Source organism: Eublepharis macularius, chromosome 3 (assembly GCF_028583425.1).
Source record: "Eublepharis macularius isolate TG4126 chromosome 3, MPM_Emac_v1.0, whole genome shotgun sequence".
In the NCBI taxonomy this organism is placed as follows: domain Eukaryota; kingdom Metazoa; phylum Chordata; class Lepidosauria; order Squamata; family Eublepharidae; genus Eublepharis; species Eublepharis macularius.
The window spans coordinates 182,317,938-182,337,876 of NC_072792.1; the positions used below are offsets into that span (position 1 = coordinate 182,317,938).

Below are 19,939 nucleotides of genomic sequence, written 5' to 3' on the forward strand. Positions count from 1 at the left end.
AGAGAAAGTTAGATTTTCAGGCAACTATTTCTCTCTCCTCTGCCTTTTTAACGTATAGCTTGATAAAGAGCTCTGGAGATCCCAGAAGCTTGCACATTCTTCAGTATCTTAATTTTAAAAAGGGGATGGATTTTGGAGTTTCTCTTTGGCCTAATCAGGCTTGAATGAATAGGTGGCATTAAGAGGCACCTTCAGCCATGGAGGAATAAAGAAAACCAGCAGCAGCGTCCAATTCACAATGTGAAAACCAGCCATTTCCGATGTTCCTCTATCACCAAATGGAGACACATTGGAAATGACTGGTTTTCACATTGAGCAACCTCAACTGTGTTTCTTCACATCAACGAGTTGGTCTCCACCTTTTCCTCTTGGAGGATTTTGTTGTCTGGGGAAAGAGAAAGCTGTTGGGAACATGCAAAATTCCACCCGTCTCACAGCCCTTGCCACCACGTCCAGGGTCCCAATTTACCTTCCTCCCTAAAAATTGCATAGAAGTGCCACACTGTCTGAAGGAAATGTCTGTGTGGCAGATCTTCTACCAACCCTCCCATTTTAGACTTTGTCTACACACACAGGAGAATGAAGTGGTAGAAGAGACGCCACTTTGGAATGGAGGCCAGATTATAGCATTTTTGAATGCTTCCACATGAAGCCGCCATGAACACAAAAACTTGAATCTGAGAGAAAGGCTCTAAGCTAGCCTGCCCTGATGCCCTGGATTTCTATTTTAGGGAGTCTTTTTATGGTGGGATCGTACTCTTCCCCCTGCAGTCTGAAGTGGTAAAATCTATTCATCGAATGAGCCTTCCTACTCGTCTTCTACCAGCCGGGGGGGGGCTATATAGTCATTTATATAGTGAATTGCCCCCCACGCACACAATGTCACAGAGCAGTATCAACTCGCAGCTCCCCTCTTTTATGTTTGGTGGGCAGGGAAGTGTGAAGGGGCCCCATCCTGGGACGTCGGAATCTATATCGCCGAGATTGTCAATTCTGAAAGTTATACTCTTTTGAGACTTGTGTTTTTATTGTTTTATTCCTTGTACTTCTATTATTATTGTAACCCGCCCTGAGCCCACTTGCAGGGAGGGAGGGCTAAAAATCAAATGAACTAAACTATGCTTCCTACCACCAGCCCTTTTTGCATGCCTGGTCAGCATTTCACACTAAGGTGGCAGTTCTCAAACTTGGAAGCGAAGCCCAGTTCTAGACTTACTGTACTGTTGGGGACCCACTTGCAAAGTAACTGCTTCCTCTCCCCCAACATAAAACTGCGGGAGTCTCACATCAGTTAATCATGAACCTGGCTCCCACGTGGATCAAAAAATACAGAGGACAGGACCTGGTACAGCTGGGAGGGTATTTCTTTACAGACCTGGGAGACGCCCCCCCCCCCCTGCCAAAAGGTTGCAGAGAAATTTTTAAAAGTAGCGAGTAAAATTTAAAGTTTTAAGGAAAAGACTAAGATTTTGTGATACTACATGATAAAATCTCAGCTGCCATTTTGGAAAAGAGAGGAGCGGCCACCTGAGCCCAGTGAGCAGGGGGGAGGGGGAGCCACCGTGTGAGCTGTTGCCCCCTGCCTCAGTGTGATCCAAATAGAGGAGGGGGGAGGAGGGGGAGCCTCTGCCCCCTCCACTGATGCAGCGGCTGTGCAAGCCAAGCAGTGGGGTAGCAGTGGCACTGCAGATGGGTGGTCTGCCTACCCTAGCAGGCCTGGGAGGAAAAATAGTGAACGAGGCCAATATAGCAGGAAAAACCAGAACCCGGCTGTAATGATTCCAAGTAAATGGGTGCATGTGTCTTTAAATGCTTGGTTTGAGCTAGGTGAGAGAGGGATGAGTGAGTGATATGATTGGTTGATGACTGAGTGTGGGCGGAGCGAATGCAGTTTGAGACTGACAATAGGGAGAGAAAAGTGTCAGTCAGAGGAAAGCAGGCTAGCTGTGTGCTGCCTGAATATGTTGAAGTGTTTATGAGAGAAATATGACCTGTGTGGACCCTGAACTGAGCATGTTTGTGAAAGGACACTCAGTCAGGGAAAGAGAGCCCGGCTGTGGGCTGCCTGAGCAGGTTTAAGCATTTCTGTGAGACAAATATTGAGTCAGAGAAAGAGGCTGACTGTGTGTGAAGCCTTAGAGGAGATCAGTGTGAATGAGGTTATAGGAAGTAACTTTAAGAACCGAGAACTACATTTAGGAAACCGATACGCTTCTTGACTAAATAAAAGTTTATTTTTGTTTTGTTATATCCCAGAGTAGCTGTCATTGCTATATTCCATTCCTATCCTCAGGGCCACATAGAACCACGAAGGAGCCTGACGCTTAGGCACGTTACCAAAGGGAAAACTTGAATAAAAAATATTGGAATACAATATTTCTGGTGGCAGCAAACTACCCAGAGGGTGTTAAGGGAAAGATTAAAGGAAAAATCTACCCCAAGGAAAGTAAAGATCATAACCCCGACCACTACAATCTTACCCTCCACTTCATTCGTCCCTGCTATACTTGTCAACTGCAAGGGGTGGTGGGACCCCCGGGCTTGGAGAGGGCCAGGTGCCGCCTTATTTCCCTCTGAAAAGCGGAACAAAACAAGCAGACGCTACCACTTGTTCTAGTGTTTTGATTAGATACTTTATTGGAAGCAAAAAATTCTGTGCATGTTTTAAAAAAATCCAACCCGTGTACACATTTTCATTGCTTTAAGAACCCAAGCCACGGAAAACTCAATATTAAAAAGCAGCAAGATGGATTTTTCTTTGCACATTTAAGGATACAACAATACAGGAAAGTAGCAAGGTCTCCATTTCAGTTCTTTTCAAGGAAAGAATGTCATCTGTCACCATGTTTAAATGAATCTTTCCGGACGTGCTACTCCAAAAGAAAAACAAGGTCACCTCATTAATATTGCATCGTAAAGCATTTTAATGTCTTATTCTGCCCCTTAACATGACGTTAGTGGTATATGCAAAGTTACTGGAAACTCAGGTCAAAATAATGCATTTGCCATTCCGATCCCATAATGCAGGAAAATGTACACCTGAAGCTGGGATACTTGGGGAGGGGGGGGCGGGGGTCTGCCCCAAGGTGGAGGGCATTCAAGGAAGGTCTGGGAGAAGAATCCAATTCCTCTCCTACTTTGCCACTCAACGCCTACCCTGTGTCATACCCCTCCCCACTGGCATATACCTTTCCCGCAAAGAATGTATTTACAAATCGTGTTCGTTAACTGACACAGCAATTTCACAAGGACTAGTACAGAAGATGAAGAGTGCACTTCTAGAGTGTGAAAGCGAGTGTGCGTGCACGTCTCAGTGTTTCTCTGGTAGCTACAGCTTGTGACATCAGCAAAAGCTCTAAACGGATTAACGAATTCTTCAACGATGATAAAAAAAAAATCAAAGCAAGAGAAATAAATACCGAAAGAAACCACGGTTGAAGTGTAGTTCAGTTAAACGTAATACTAAACAACGGGTTATTTAACCAAACTACGCAGAATCAACAAATAGACTAGACTCAAAAGACCCTACATTAAAAAATGCTGAAATAAAGGCAAAAAGTCTGCATAATGGTAAGGTTGTTTCCGTGAGATGCTCCCCTTCCCTCTTCCAAGGGCCTTTCAAATCTACTTCTTACAAGTAAATGACCCCAGTTCTGTTTAAGGAACAGTCTCTCCCTCCCTTCCTCCTCCTCATTGCGCACTAACTTTACACCAGAGCTTTACAGCTTGGCAGCTCGCACACCATTATCTTTCGGAGACCCTGGCTGGCTTAACCAAACTGTCTTTAATGGTATAACTTGCATAAAACTTCTCCATTCCTTGCCCACTCCCAAATTTAAAGACATTCCTCTCCAATACAACAGTCAAAAGACACACTGCTAATTAATTTTGCTTATTGTGTAGGACTTCGAGAGGGAAGAGCCAACCAAGCTTTCTAAATTCCGTCTGCGTGGCGTCTTTCTAATCCGAAGACCACCCCTCCGATCTCCCCTTTTGCCCCCTGCTAAGCATCTCCAAAGGCATATGCCAGAAGGCTGCTTATCCACAACCAGAAACGGAAACGAAAAAATAAGATGCGATAGCCAGGCCTGCGTTGCCAAAAGGCTACAGTTTAGAAAAAGGGTCAGAGGATCTTAGCTTGAAAAGGCAGAGCAGGTTTTTATTTTTTGGTTCTGCAGACGGAAAGGCTCAAAAATTATGATCGCTCTACACTGCTTGTTTTGAGGACTGGCTGGTTTTTCCAGTTAAGTATTACCCTGCACACCCTTTGTTCGCCACATCCAAATCATAGCTATTCCCATTTCCATCATTTTAAAAAGTGCAACATTGTAAATTTTTTTTTTTTAAAAAGGAACAGAGATTCACCAAATTTGAACCTATATTTTTTTTCAGGTTACTGGAATACATTAGGATCAGTTTGGCTTGTGTGTGTGTGTGTGTGTGTGTGTGTTTCCTTATAAATAACGAAGACACTGACTTTCTCTTTTGTGCTTGTGAAGCTAACAGGCCATCTTCACGAGACAGGCAGCAAGGATGAACCGCACTACGTTACTGAACAGGGGAGGGGGGGGGGAGGGAAGGGGCAAGCCAAGAGTCACATTGCCGTCAATGAGTCAAGGGGAGGGAAGAAGCAGAGATGGTCTGGAGAAAGGGAAGAGAACAGCCACACGCTATTAACAGGAACAGCCCCCTTCGCTGACTGGCTGCTCTTGGGGCTTTTCAAGTTTGATGTCAATCACTGGGGGGGAAAATAGTTAAGGGAAACAAAACAGAAGAGAGAGGCCCAGCATGCAACAGAGCTAGAGTGTCTCGCCCTCGGCTGCTTTAGAGGCTGACTGAAAAGCTCAGGAATAGAATGTGGTTCCATCGGATGTGGCACTACCTCAAAATGCACATGGGCAGAGAGGCTGCCTGGATGGAACGGTCACTGCACCAGGATCCATCTCCTAGGCCCATTGTCAGGAATGTTACGTTGTGGGCAGTGAGTTAAACCAAACCTGAATCCTAGTCTGAGTCATTCCCTCTAACATAAAAACTCACCCCCTAATGCTAGATACATGGGGGTAAATGCTGTGTAGTGAGGGAAAGGCACGCTGTAGGACGGATCCCACAGAGGATTTCCGTGCATGGAGTGCAAATTTCTCACCTCCCTTCATCCACTGCAGCCCCAAATCTACCCCCCTCCCACGGAGGCCTGCAATGGGAGAAGGAGTTGGGGCAAGGTGAAAATGCCCCCCGTTTCTGTCCTCTGAAATCCTCTGCTGGGCCCAACCCTGTACATGCCCAGGAGGGCCCCAGTGCCAGAAACAGGTCCTTATTTGAACAAAGAATCCTAAAGCAGAAATATATTTCTTTACAATACTCAACAGCTGATCCTTCACCCAGACCAGACAGCTCCCGTCCGGACCTCTAACAGGTGAAGAACTTGACACTCTGTGATGACGGCACCCAGAGGGTGTCGTCGGCCCAGGACTTTGAACCTCGACCTTCCTGTGGCAGCATTTCAAAAAGGTCTCCCTTATCAATCTGATTAGAATAAACTGCACATGACCCGGACTGGGGCCAACGCCATAAACAGACTACCCGACAGTCGTGATGGAGCAGAAATGAGTCAACTGCCGCAGACTGCGCCTCTTTAGTTCATTCATACTTCCAAGGACAAGATCGGATTCATCAATCTTGCACTATCTGCATGAAGCCCAGTTGTAAGTGGCCTTTGAACAGGGCGTTTGAGGGCTAAATTCATTCCTGCTGGCTTTGGTCAACATTCTAAACACCACCCTGTTGGGTCACAGGACAACCTGACATACGCTATCCCGATGTCTTAGTTGGAGCCTGAATGAGTCAGGAAGGGGCGTCTTCGGTGACTCAGCCTTTCAGTTTCCCACTCCAACTACATTTTCCTTAGAGAAGTAATGGGCAAGATTTGCTTTATGCTCCAAGGAATAATGGTTAAGAAGGAATCTTCCCCCAAAGTTAGACCAGCTAAGTGAATTTGCAACCTTTTAGATCCGTGCAAGATGTGCCCTGGCTCACATGTTTGAGTCACCTGCAAGTTCCTTAGCACTGCAAGTATCTTTTTCAATGCGCTCACGGGCATGACGTGTCCTACAGATGCTCAGCTCAAGGGCCTGAGCGTTATCAGCTGGAAAGTTCCCTTTTCTTAACTCTTCTGCAGGAATAATTCTGCCTCGGTCCAAGTTGCTTAACCTAGGACTCACACCCCAAATCCAGGGAAGTCACAGTTCTCAACACCCACTGCCTCACTTAATTCCCCTGGGAAGCATGACATAAACCAAGGATACTGTCTTCTCTGCTTTTGTCTTGCGTGCTTTCCATTCCAGGCAAGGCAGCAGCCACACGTCGGAAAAGCTGGGAGGGGGAAGAACCAGAAACACACAGTTAAGAAACACAGCAGGCAACAGCACGGAGAAGAGCACTGCATTTGCTTTTCTTGTCTGAATGAAGGCAGCCCCCCCCCCCTTGGGCTTCAGAGCTCTCTTCCAAGCTGCTTCTATGCGCACGCGCGCACGCACACACAAAGAGATTGCATGCAATCGCCAAATCTCTTGACACGTTTGCATCCAGACAGAGAAAAGGGCCTGACACACACAACTGTCGTCATAGAACTTCAGTGCAACAGGACTGAAGTCCATTCTTCCTAGCTCGCCTGTTAATTGAAGAGGATTTTATATGTCTACATTGCTTCATTGGTCTCCCATCCCCACTATCACATCAATGCTGCTATCACATCAATCGCCTGTCCTGAGTGTGAGCAGAGGAGCAGATTTGTGCAGCCCCCACAGTTGCCTCCCTGCTTAGGAGAAGTGGGAAGACGTGCGTATTTTTTTCAGGGAGGCATGTTTCATGAAAGCTCCGAGCAAAGGAGAAAAGCATGAGGGCCACACCAATCAGAGAGATCAAAAAGCACGCAAAAAAGCTGACGGCGCAAGTAAGGAAAATAATCCAAAGGAGGGAATAAACCACTTGCTGATTTAAACAGGTGGATCTTTTAAGTGTTTTTTTAAAAAACTGCTAACGATGCAAAACCGAACTATTCAAAAAGGCTTTTTACTCAAATGGGAGGGCCATATTGTAGGGAAGATGCTTCGCTAATGAGTTAGGGACCATAGACTTCAACGCTATATTGCCTTACGTATTATCTGATGCTTTAAATATGTACTCCTATGTACCGCCAGTGCTCCATGTTGTCTAATGTCAGTCCTAGAATTGATTATGTTCTGCCTCAGTATTTTTTTCTACTCTGTATTGGATTCTTGCTAATGCTATGTCTTTTAAACTTGTATCTATTTACCCTATGGCATTGTTTATGGAAATGTCCTTGGATACTGTACGGAAATGTACTAATTGCATACTGTGTAATCCACCTTCAGTCTCAGTGAGGTGGACTATAAATGACATAAATAAATAAATATACCATTTTACATTTGATATTGAGTATAATTTTATATTTTGTCTCTTATATAACTTTTATACGTTGATTTTATTTATGGGAACTCTGTGCTTATAATTGTGCGTTGTATCGCGTTGTTGATTCCCCTGAAAAAGCCTTCTTTGCAAAATTGCACAGGGAATTTTAATCTGAATAAACAATTTTTTTTCTTATTTGCACCATCGGATTTTCTGCCTGCTTTTAACAACCACCTCAGTCAATCAGGCGATCGGCTTTCCAAGAAAGGGAAGGACATCCCATGCCCAGTTAAGCACGTGGTGCAAATGAAAAACTCATCCAGTTAACCAGCATACACAGAATCTGTGGAGGGTGCCACGTTGGCTAATAACTGGTTTTTAATAGCTATATTCACATATGAACGTGACTGTTCATAAAGATTTGCCATTTCCGGATTCTGCTGCCACTTAAATTAAGGAGGCGGTGAGCAGGGACACGGCCTTCTTGTATTCCAGAGGCACCGTCCGTGACACAACCAATTTCCCAGGAGGTCACCCTGATCCTCTCATTACAGGCACCTAAACACCAGGGCAAAGACCATTTTGTCAGGCAATTAGTTGACACGCTTTGCTTTTTGCTTTGGTCTGCTGGATTTGCATTGGTTTATACTGTGTTTCACTTTAACTTCAGTCAGCACGGGGCGGGGATCAGTATTGAGGCACGACCCGGGAAACCTGGGTGGCCATGAAGTTTGCTGGGTGACCATGAGCCATTCTCACCCTAACATACCTCACAGGGCTGTTGTAGAGATAAAATGTGCAAGAAGGGAGAACCACGTACACTAATTGAGCTCATTGAAAAGAAAGGGGAAGGGGGGATTAAAATGTATTTGGCAGCTTTATTGATTTGTTTTGTTAGGTATCTCCCGTTTTTTCCTTGTAACTGTGAAATAAATAAATGGAATAAGGTTACAGAAGACTGCTGTGCGGACTGACGTGGGCCTTCCATATGCAGGGTATTGCCAACACATCCTAGCCCGAGCCCAGCCTGCAAGCTGCTCTTGCAGTCAAAACTGCCATTAGAAACATTTCAGAAGGCTTTTGATTTTTAAGGCACTTGTGTCCTCCAATTCCCGTAGTGTGCGCAAAAGCAACGCAATGTGAAGTGCAAGGGGGGACTGGCCATTATAGCCACCAGGACTCCTCCTGGTGGCTGATGGCCACAACTCTGCCCCCTGGGCCAGGCCAGTCAGCTCAGTGCTAAGAAGAGCCTACCCAGGGAAGCCGGTGCCTGAGTCCCATCTGGCCATTGGAAAGAGGCGTCTGGCCAGCTGCTTCTTTTCTCCCTTCCTTTGGAAGCGGACTGCCGGGGCAGGGCAAGCAAACTGCCTCCTCCCCTTCTTTAGGGGGAGGGCAGGGCCAGGGTGGGGCCAGTTTTCCTCTCCCTGTCCGCTCCTGATGAAGTGCAAGAAGGGGGAGGCTAGCCAAAATAGGAGAAGCTGTATCGTTCGGATAAAACAGACAAAATAGTCCAACAGAACCTGACACCATTATTCCAAGAAAAGAATGAATATACCCACATATCACTTCCTTTTCATTACCAGTGATGCTGAATTTACCTTTAGCCCATCAAAGGATGGTGGGCTAAAGACTGCCTCCCTCCTTCCAGTTCAGGTCTTCTTCTCAAGCCCTGCTTTTTGCACTCTGTCCTGCAGAGGAGACCCGATGACTATGCCAAACAGGGTTTTTTTGGTGGCAGCACCGAGACTACGTCCTTTCCCTTTATTAGAGGGCAGCCAATTAAGGAATTGAGGGTGGGAAGCCAGGGTTGGTAGCTGGACCAGAGCCTAAACCAAGGCAGGCGGAGGCTGTAATCTGGCATTTCAACCCAGGGCAAGCAAGGCTCAAGTCCAGCAGCACCTTAAAGACAAGCAAGATGTTCAGGGCATAGGCTTTCAAGAGTCAACGCTCCCTTCATCAGATACTGGAGTTTTGAGACTCTTGGGAAGCTTATACCTTGAAAACCTTGTTGGACCAACATGGCCACCCACCAGAAACCAGAACAAGCACATTAGGCAGTCCCTCTGGTATCTGCCTGCCTTAGGAGAGGCTGGAGAATGATAGAGTGCCTGGGTACAGAAAGGGCCCCTGGCCCCGGGTTCCATTTTATGGTTTGCTCTCCTTCTCCAAGGACTGTTGTATCAGTATTATTTTAGACTGCTTTTATCCCCTAGCTTGCTTTCCTGACGTGTTCTTATTGTCTGGGTTGGTTGTGTTTTATGTTTTCGTTGCAAGCCGCCTCAAGCAGGAGTATACACATTTTCTAAACAAACCCGCTTGAGGCCCTGGCACCACAACACCCTCACCCCAGGCTCACAGCCCCAGCGACCAGTTTGAACGACGGCACTCTAGGACCTTCGCAGCTTCATTCTCGGCCTGCTGCACCTGAATAGCTCCTTCCTCCAGCCGCCTGTGCTGCAGAGCTCCCTTTGCGTTTAAAAGATCGTGGCTAAAACCGGAAATCTCTTTTTGAGAATTGAAAGGCACTTGGCAGGCACCAAATGGATTACGGCATATAAACCCAGCTGACAACAAAGGCATTCTAAAACATACAGTAATCGCTTCTTTATACTGGAGCAGGGAACAAAATTATGGCCTGGGCTAGGTCCTTTGCCTAAATTGCTGGGCTTCAAAGGGGAATTTGGCAAGCAAGTTAAGTCAAAGTGGATTTAACAGCCAGAGCAGGCAGGAATAAATCCAATTAGGGAAACATTACAAAAAGCTGGAAAGCCGCACAGGGAATTTGAGGCTTTCGCATTCCCGTTTTCTTCCCTCTCCTTATCCTGGTGCCTGCTCCACTGAGCCTCCTCAAGAGATTTCACAAAGCACTTTTCACAGGAGGAGGGCACACAAGCACAGTGGGACAGGCTGCCTCCTTCATGGGCACCTCTGCCTAGCATGTCACAGTCATTTATAGTTTATACCATCACTGCACCGGACACCTCCACACCCCTGCCCTACTCTTCCATCTGGCAGCTTTTCAATATGCCATGCCGGACAGCTTTTCAATATGCTGACTGGCCAGTCCGCTCGCTACTCCCAAACCAGAACTTTGCTCTTAAGTTATCCTCTTCTAACAGTTCCACTCTTATTTCATCCAGGTCAAACCTCACATGGTAGTACTAGAACAAGTTCTGGGCTCCGCATTTGAAAAAGGATGTCGACAAGCCGAGGGCCTCCAAAAGAGCCCGACCAGGACGGTGAGAAGTCTAGAAGCCAAGCCCTGTGAGGAAAGCTTGAAACAGCCTGGCATGTTTGGCCTGGAGAGGAAAAGATGGAGACATGATTGTGCCCTTCAAATATCTGAAAAGCTGTTGTGTAGATAATGGAGCACGTGTTCTCTCTTGCTCTAGAGAGGATTAGAAGTTGTAGTAGGCGCAGGGCTTTTTGTTCTGGGAAAAGAGGTGGTGGGACTCAGGACTGCGCAATGATGTCACTTTGGGTCAGCTGGAATAAGGGGGGAGGTTTTTTTTAAAGTTTAAATTGCCCTCGGTGAAAATGGTCACATGGCCGGTGACCCCACCCCCTGATCTCCAGACAGAGGGGAGTTTAGACTGCCCTCTGCACCGCTCGGCGCAGAGGGCAATCTAAACTCCCCTCTGTCTGGGGATCAGGGGACGGGGCCACCGGCCATGTGACCATTTTCAAGAGGTGCCGGAACTCCGTTCCACCGTGTTCCCGCTGAAAAAAAGCCCCAGAAGTAGATTAGAGCTAGATGTTGTGGGGAAAACTTCCTAATGTTAGGAGCTGTTTAGCAATGGAAGAGGCTACCTCAGGAGGTGGAGGATTCCCCTTCACTGGAGGCCTTTAAGCAGAGGCTGGACGGGCAGCTATTGGAGATGCTGTAACTGCATATTTCTGCCCTGAGCAGGGGGTTAGACTAGGTGACCTCCAGGATCCCTAACACTAGGTGACAATGCCTTTCCCTGAGCTGCTGGGAAGGCTACGGATCTAAGCCACCCAGCTCTAGTGATGTCAATGCCCTACTTCTCAAACTTGTACTTCCGGCAATATATCCTATTGATCCCAATGCCACCGCCTGCCACTGACGCATGTGGAAAAATCGCTGCCGAGGTCACCTCTCATCCCAGCTGAAATGAACGTATAACAAACAGGCCAGAGCGTGAGCAATCACCAAGGCAACCCTTAGAGGCTGGGATGGAGCACGGCTACTAGAACGGCTGTGCCACTCTATAACAGTCTTTTCATAGATAACATCAAGGAGGGGGAGAGAAGTCACTGGAGCCCAGGACTGGAAACGCATGTGCTCATTTGGGACTGGAACTTAGGAATCTGACACTGGCTCCTAAGCATTTGATGCTGGCACCTAGGAGGCAATCTGCAAGAGTATGCGAGCTACCTATTAATGCGGCCGATTATCCATTTGACTTGGCGGGGGGGGGGGTAGTCTTCTGGGGAGAGGCAGCAATAAGAAGAAGTCCAGCAACCGCACTCCACTCCTGATGCCATCTTGCCCAGGCACCTGGCCAACTCCAAGGCATGGGCTTGCTCAGGGCTTTTTTTTCTGGGAAAAGAGGTGGTGGAACTCAGGACTGCACAATGACGTCACTTTGGCTCAGCTGGAACAAGGGGGAGTTTTTTAAGTTTAAATTGCCCTCGGCGAAAATGGTCCCGTGGCCGGTGGCCCCGCCCCCTGATCGCCAGACAGAGGGGAGTTTAGATTCAGCGGTGTGGAGGGCAATCTAAACTCCCCTCTGTCTGGAGATCAGGGGGCGGGGCCACCGGCCATGGGACCATTTTCAAGAGGTGCCGGAACTCTGTTCCACCCCGTTCCAGCTGAAAAAAAAGCCCTGGGCTTGCTTCTATTTGATCGTTGTTTTAAAAGATTATGGGCAGGCTACATCTTTACTGCTGCAGAGATATGAAGCTTGGAAGGGAGAAGAAAACAGTTCACAGTCAAAATTCACCTATGTAATTGGTAATTGTAATTACCAATGATACCCCACAAAGTGCTTTGAAGCCTCTTTGCTAGGTCGTTACAGATACCTAGCAAAGAAACTAGTTCCTTTTACTGGTAAGGACTTTAAAGGTCCCATTTGACATCTGGTGCAGTGTGGAACCTCATGCATGTTAGAGCTTCGGGTAATGCTGCAGAAGAAACAAGAAAACCTGCCACACAGCGGCTTCCATGTCTGCTTTTTGTACACTGTTTTAAATGAACATGCTTCTTCTCTCGTTTGCCCCAGCACGCTATCCAACAGCCACAGCTAACTCTGCTCAAACAGCAAGTGAATCCTGAGCTGAAACTAATCCTACACATTAAAAAGGTACGGTAGCTTTTATGGCTAGGAACGATTAGCCTGCTGCCAAACAGAAAACATTTATCTTCAATGAAGCAGGCAGAGAGACTGTCACTGAAAACGTAGTAGCTCGGTGTTTAAATGGTGACGTCTTGCCTTGCGATGTAAAATTGATTGCCACCAGCCTCCAAAAGGAGACCAAGGCTGCTTTACCTTAAGAGATCATCCGAACACACCAAAGAGATAAGGCAAAGCACCCTTATAATTAGCGGTTTAAAAAACCCAATGTGGCCACAAGAGTACTTTCAGAGAACAGAAACCAGGGTAGCTCCAGCCAGGCTGCATCCACATGATCAAAGGCACACAGTACCGGCAGTTTTTTGCAAAGGTTGCTTAAGAGGGCCTGTCATGCTTCCCCACCTCCCCCCTCCCACACTTGCATGTTCCATATTCAGAGTGGCATTGAGAAAATCCCCGAATTCTCTGCCCAGCTTTCTAGAAAAAAGTAGAGTCTCTGTAGAGACAAACAGGTTGGGTTGGGGAAGCTCTAAGCTTCTAAAACATCATCTGCCGAGGTCAGAAGGACGTTAAACACTCCTGATCCATGGCTATTTAACTCCTCCAGCAGGGCTGCTGCACACTTTTCATAGCAGATCATGTTTCAGTGAAGTCTCTGTGGTTATTCCCATGCCTGGTTGTGGCTCCCCATTTACAGAAGCGTGTCTCTGGGTTCAACAGAAACGCAAACTACACCCAACACTGGTGCAAGAGGCAGCCAACGGTAGGCAGCTCACTGCGAGTGATTTTTTTGCTTCTTCTCAGGTATTCCTTGGTAGATGAGAAAATGACAGGAGTCTTAATCACCATCTTGAATGACACTTCTATCAAGTTGTCAAGACACAGCTGATCTGGCCGCCTGGATCCACGCCACAGTAGCATCAAGACTAGATGACTGTAATGCACTCTACATGGGTCATCCCTCAAAGTCAACCTGCAGACTCCGGTTGGTATAGAACAGCACAGCTCACTTATTATCAGAAGCTGGGAGGTGCGTGCATATTAATTCCATTCTGCAGTTACTCCGTCAGTTACTGGGCTCAAGTCAAGGTTCTGGCTGTCTCATACAAAGCCCTTCGTGGCCTCTCTCCTTCCGCTTTACCACAGCAGCTTTGCTCGTCTGATAAAATCAACAACTGCCCTCCCTACACATTCTCAGCTTGCTTGAGGAGGCCGGAAAAGTTCCCACTCTCCTGGCTTCCCATAAAGTGGAATTATTCAGGATAGCTGCACTGCACGGAAATTATTCTGAAAGATGCTTGGGCAAAGGGATAGAACTGTAGACTATACTACTGCGTACTGTCTCTTGCTGTAAATATGCTTCCACTATACCACCTCTGTATTGTGTGGTTTGCCGAGTTTAATTACTTACGTTTTATTTCAGCATCGTTTTAGCTCTGCATCAGAAGTCTGTTTGCGGTCAAAAAGACTGCTCGCTAAACAACCCTGTGAGGTAAGGTCAGCTGACAGAGCATGTGACTGGGCCAAGGTCACCTTGCATGCTTCCATGGCGGAAGGGGGATTTGAAATTGGGTTTTGTTCACAGATTCTAATCTGAAACGCTAACCAATGTACAATTGCTGGCACTTAAATGCAAGATGGGATTTTCAGACCCACACAAGGACTGTATGCTAGCTCGCTAAATTAAGGACCAGTTGTTCAACTGTGCTACCAAGGGATGACCGATTATTTGTTCAAGCACCCAACTGGCACTGTGTCATGCATGCAGTTGTAAGAGAGATGGAGTCAAAGAGAATTTTCGTAAATCACAAGCATTATGCATATCAACTCTGCTTACTTTAAAATATGGCTATTTCAGACCAACTCAATTTCCAGGGAGTGAGCTTTTGAGAGCCAAAGCTGATTAAGGGAGCTCTAACGCCTGAAAGCTCACACCATGAAAATCTAGTTGGTCTCTAAAGCGCTACTGGACCCAAATCTTGCTCTTTTACTACAGACCAACACAGCTAACCCACCTGAAACTAAGATTTTGGAGGGTTTTTTATGCTGGAGATAATCCAGACACAGAGGGACACAAAACAGAACAGAACAAGGTTCTGTTAAGCAAAATATTATTTGCGAAAAATAAGGAAAAGAAATACACACGGTGGCTTACACTTACTTAAAATAATAAAACATCAATCCAACTGTCAATATAAATTGATAGAAGGAGCAGGCATGGTAAATAAACTTTCAGACATCTCCACGCATGCACATTTAGGTCTTCTTTTCCACAAGACATGACTTTAGGACCCTCTTTCGCCATCACTTACCTGTTTTACATTGTACCCTGCCTTTGCGCTAGTTTCAATAAACATTACATTCAGCTCTTTGGCTTTCCTCTCCCCTTCTTCAATAGACACTTGCCTGGAGAAAGAAGAAAAAACTATCAGATACAAGAAAGAGCATTCCAGGCACCTAACAACCTTGCCTGCCACCCAGGAGCCATCTTCCACCCACATCCCCATAAGCAACGTCCCGGAAATGCCACCCCCGGTGTGCACCTGCCACATTCCAGGGCATCTCAGGACAATTTGAGCATAGCATTTGAGCACAGGCTAATACGGTTTGCGTTTGTTCGCTGAACACTGTCCATATACAAAGAACTTTATTGAGTGGCATAAAAAGGTATGGGTCCTGCCGTGAACAGCTTACACCCTCAATTTTGCCAGGACAGAGAAATGAAGGACCGTTGAGGGTTTAAGCTGAAGGCTTCACTACAGAAGGGTGTTTTGATGGGCCTGGATGGAGACAGGGTGGCAGCGCGCACACAGATGTCCGAGGTGCACAGGACAGCGCTGCTTAAGAGAGCGGGAGGCTTTGAGCAGAACAGGGTGACAAAAGTGAAGGCGTACAGCTCTCCCAGGTGAGTGTGTAGTAGGAGCAAGGGCAAAGAGGAGAGGGACAGCAAAGTCACAAGGAGATCTGCAAGAGGCAACGGCAAAAGGTTGCTATGGATGCGGAAGGTGGCAAGAGTTTCTCATTTGCATTATCTTGTCGGCAAACCATCTCCAGGAAAGCTTGCTTGCTAGCTCTCTGCTGGGAGTTTTCATTTACGGTTTTCAGCCAAAACTTAGCTCCCAAAGCAGATCGCAGGAATCAAAGGTCAACACAAAAGACATTTGGTGGTTGAAGTGGGCGGGCCTCTTTTTGGCCTCCTACCGAGGGGGGGGGGAGAACCCCCCTCCTAGTTTTACCTCATTGCTGTATATTAGCCTCCGCAGACCCAGTGATCTTGCAGGACTGTGAAATCCACTGTCTGTTTAAATTTTGCTGCCAGTTTCAAATTGCTTTTAGCTATAGGTTATTTATTGTATATTGTATTGTGTTTTAATCAGGATGTGATCTGCTCTGAGCCTGCATTGCGGGGAGAGCGGACTGTAAGTCTAACAAATAAAATAAATAATACATAAAATAATTAAAACTGAATCAAAATGATCCTTGGGGAAGGCAGCTCAGCTCAGCCGGACGCTTCTTGCCCCAGCTCTGACGGAATCAAAAGGTGGAAGGAGAAGTCCCTTCGAGCACCCACCTTAATCATTTGCTTTTGTGCCTGTCCCCGGCCCCCTTTTTTAAAAATGAAACAATTCAGTTCAGAAAACGTCTTTTTCAGAACATACCTGGAGCTCATCCAGACACAGAGGGACACAAAACGGAATGACAGAAAGAAGAAAATTCTGCTAAGCAAATTATTATTTGTGAAAAACGGGGGGGGGGGGGGATCATCTAAACATGATGAAGCAGTTCTCCATGACTGACAAAATTAAAGGGCCCTGATAAAGGTGTTCAAACTCCATGTGAATTTTAATTAGCCGTCAATATTTTCCTGTGGTAACTGTCTATAATCTCAAACTTATTTGAACCAAGGTTACTAGGCATAGTTTGTAGACTAGTTTAGCCGACAGTACGGCTTAATCTTTCATTTGAGCCGTGTTTTCATTGGGAAGGGGGGGGGGGTAGAATGTCAATTTCTTTTTCAAAAATGTTTAAATCGCTACGCTGATCTTGCAACACAGATTTATGTGGAGACAACAGAAACTAAATCCCGAAGAAACACTTTTAGTCTGACCAGCTTACTGTACATTTCAATATCAACTCATTCAGTCAATAGAAAATTCTAAAAGACACTGCAGAAAAAGGGGGGCTTACTTCCTTAATCCCAGTGCCCCCAAAGAATGGAAAAAAGATATCTATTGAAGAGGAGTTTGGCATATTGGGAAATAGTATACATCTCCTCTAACAGACTTATGGAACAGCCTAGTACAAGGTATGTGTGTGCATGAGTGAACGTTCTTCGTTTGATGTTTTAGCACAAAACTTTATGGAGTACTCGATGTATTGTCAACGGCTTTCACGGCCGGAGAACGATGGTTGTTGTGGGTTTTCCGGGCTGTATTGCCGTGGTCTTGGCATTGTGGTTCCTGACGTTTCGCCAGCAGCTGTGGCTGGCATCTTCAGAGGTGTAGCACCAAAAGACAGAGATCTCTCAGTGTCACCAGTGTCTCAGTGTCTCTCAGTGACACTGAGAGATCACTGTCTTTTGGTGCTACACCTCTGAAGATGCCAGCCACAGCTGCTGGCGAAACGTCAGGAACCACAATGCCAAGACCACGGCAATACAGCCCGGAAAACCCACAACAACCATTTATGGAGTACTATTGTCCATTTCCTCAGCCATAAAGGACAGCATTTGGCTTTTTATTTAAAAAAAACCTTTGCTTTTTATAAAGAAAAAGACAGAAAGACAGAAAGAACAAAGTTCTGCTAAGCAAATTATTATTTGTGAAAAATAGGGGGGGGAGTCATCTGAACATGATGAAGCGGTTCTCCATGACTAACAAAATTAAAGGCCAAATTCAGCGTCTCAGGATTCTAACTACAGCCGCGGAGTACCACAGAGCCACAGTTGGGCCATACTTTGCTCCCCAACTGCAGGACACAAGAACCAAGGCGGGTTTTTTTAGACACGAGCTTGGATTGGCCAGGAAGCCAATGCACGGCCGACTCTCCTTACCTCTTATCGGCTAGGTCTGTTTTGTTTCCTACTAGCATGATGATGACATCACTACCCCTTTCCGTTCTGACATCATCAATCCATTTTGTGGTTTGCTGGAATGAGTTTACATCTAGGAAGGAGAAGACAAACAAGGGGATGAAGCTCATTTTACAGGGCTCCTGCGGAGGTCAATACATTCACATGTGCTGCATCAGGTCCTCAGCATCTGTCATCTCTGATTTATGTGAAGCTTTATCTAGATTCTGGCAAGTCGCAGACTCTACTAGTGGGCTTCTCTGTGTATCCAGCTAGAGGTGGGCATGAGTTTACAGTACGAAATATTTCTTTACACCCCAAAGGAGAACTTCCCTTTCATTATGTTATTCCAGCTTTTGCATGTTCTTTATACCCTGAGGTGCCTTACTTCAGAATTGTTTAAGTTCCTCTACGAGAATCTTCCCTAAAGGAGAAAAGGGTCCCCTTAGCTAGAGATTATAATCTGAAGCATTTGGTTTCCTTCCGTGCTAAAAGCTCCCAAGGTGTAAACTGAAGACACAAAGGGAAGGGGGAGAGAATATGTTTGGGGGGGGGAAGGGACTTATTTCAAGAGAGATCCTGTCTCCCAGGCCATTCCATGTGCGCATCCTGGATGGAGGTAAGAGAGGAACGGGAGTAGCGTGGACATCTTTAGGGAGGAATCACAGCCATGCAAGCATGGCCGCCTGTTCACATACAGCAGAGATTGCAGCTCACTATGCAGGCGGCTTATCATGAATCACAGCTTTTGAGAAGCAGTTTATACTCTCTGCTGCTTAATCATTTGCTAATTTGTGTTTAAACAAGGTTATTCCCTCTGGAGTAACTAAGCTGCATAAACTATAGAAACTACTTCCACTGCTCACTGCGGGTTTCAAATATATGGCTGAATGATCCAGGTGATTTTAAATATAAGGTGTTGGTGGGGGGGGGGGGTCGGGAACAGAGAAATAATCTAATCCTTAGCATTTTACTCTGCAGCTCCTCATCTAAAGCTGCAATCAGAACTGCACAGACTACGGAAGTACAACTGGCACAGACTTATTTCCAAACCTCTTCCTAATCAGTCATTTGCTTTATGTTTTGTTATGTTTTAAAACCGCATTCCAGACAACTGGTAGCTCCTGATGTGGTCCACAGCAATTAAAACACAATTACAATTAAAACGCAATGCGCAGCGTTACCAATGGGAAGGCACTTTCAGGTTGTAGGTGAGATCGCCATTTCAATGAGATACTGAGAAAGGCAGACTACAAGTAAGGCAAATACATAAATATTTAAATAATTCAGTGTCCCTAGCTTTTTGAGCAAGAGAGACGCCATGTTCTACGGTGGCTTTCAGTGTGGAGTTAACTGTGGCCCGCAGTTTCTACAGTAGGTAATCAGAGGGTGGCTGGTTCACGAAATCTGGAGGAAGTTCACACAACAAGGAAACGTCTTACATCATCAACAGCACGGACTCTTCCATCCTACTGGCGCAAAAATTTTGGTTTTCATGCTTGGGGACGCTGGGCTCATGAGAACCTGATGACGACATCTAGTGATGTCATTCAAATAAAGCTTAGTTGTCTGACAGCGTTCATTTTGTGTGAAGTACTCAATTTATCTGTTCCAGCACACATGTCTAAAGCTGACTCCTTTGGAACTGCATGCAATTCTTACTTTGCTCATCTGTACCATTCAGACTGATCTGACAGAACATACAAAATGTTTCATCTTCTTGTGACAGATCTAAACACCTGTCAAGGATCTGCTTATATTTTTCAGCAGTCTTCCAGGTGGACGTAAAGTTTAGTTCTTAAAAACGTACGTACCTTAGTAGAAAATGAAAGAGCAAATTGATTAGGGGATTTTTTGTTGTTGCAAAAAATTAGAAAGGGATGGTGCAGTCCTTGGAGATCACACCCAGTTATTGGGAGCAATGGAGCAGCAAAAAGCAGATTACTTCATTGGGAGAGCGCACCTGGGAATTCAGCTAGGGTTGTTAAGAGAAATTCTCTTAATTTCTCTTTACCCAGTTTCTCCCTGAAATCCATCAATCCTTCTCTTTCCTTCTTTTTAGGAATTTGGAGTCAGTCTCTAATCATTTCCTTTTTGATCAAAGAGAAATGCTCTCGAA

General features: G+C 45.9%; 1 protein-coding gene across 2 annotated transcripts in view; it reads right to left on the bottom strand.

Moving 5' to 3' along the window:
• Positions 1-2,617: 2,617 nt before the first annotated feature.
• Positions 2,618-19,939, bottom strand: part of RAB6A (RAB6A, member RAS oncogene family) — a 120,952-nt gene continuing 103,630 nt past the window's right edge. For both annotated transcript variants that reach the window (XM_054973243.1, XM_054973242.1), the window contains exons 5-8: positions 17,803-17,914; positions 15,062-15,155; positions 6,306-6,372; positions 2,618-4,738 (exon numbers count right to left, since the gene is read on the bottom strand). In XM_054973243.1, coding sequence (XP_054829218.1) covers positions 4,674-4,738; positions 6,306-6,372; positions 15,062-15,155; positions 17,803-17,914 — 338 coding nt within the window. In that variant the 3' untranslated portion in view covers positions 2,618-4,673. The remainder of the gene's footprint in view (positions 4,739-6,305; positions 6,373-15,061; positions 15,156-17,802; positions 17,915-19,939) is intronic.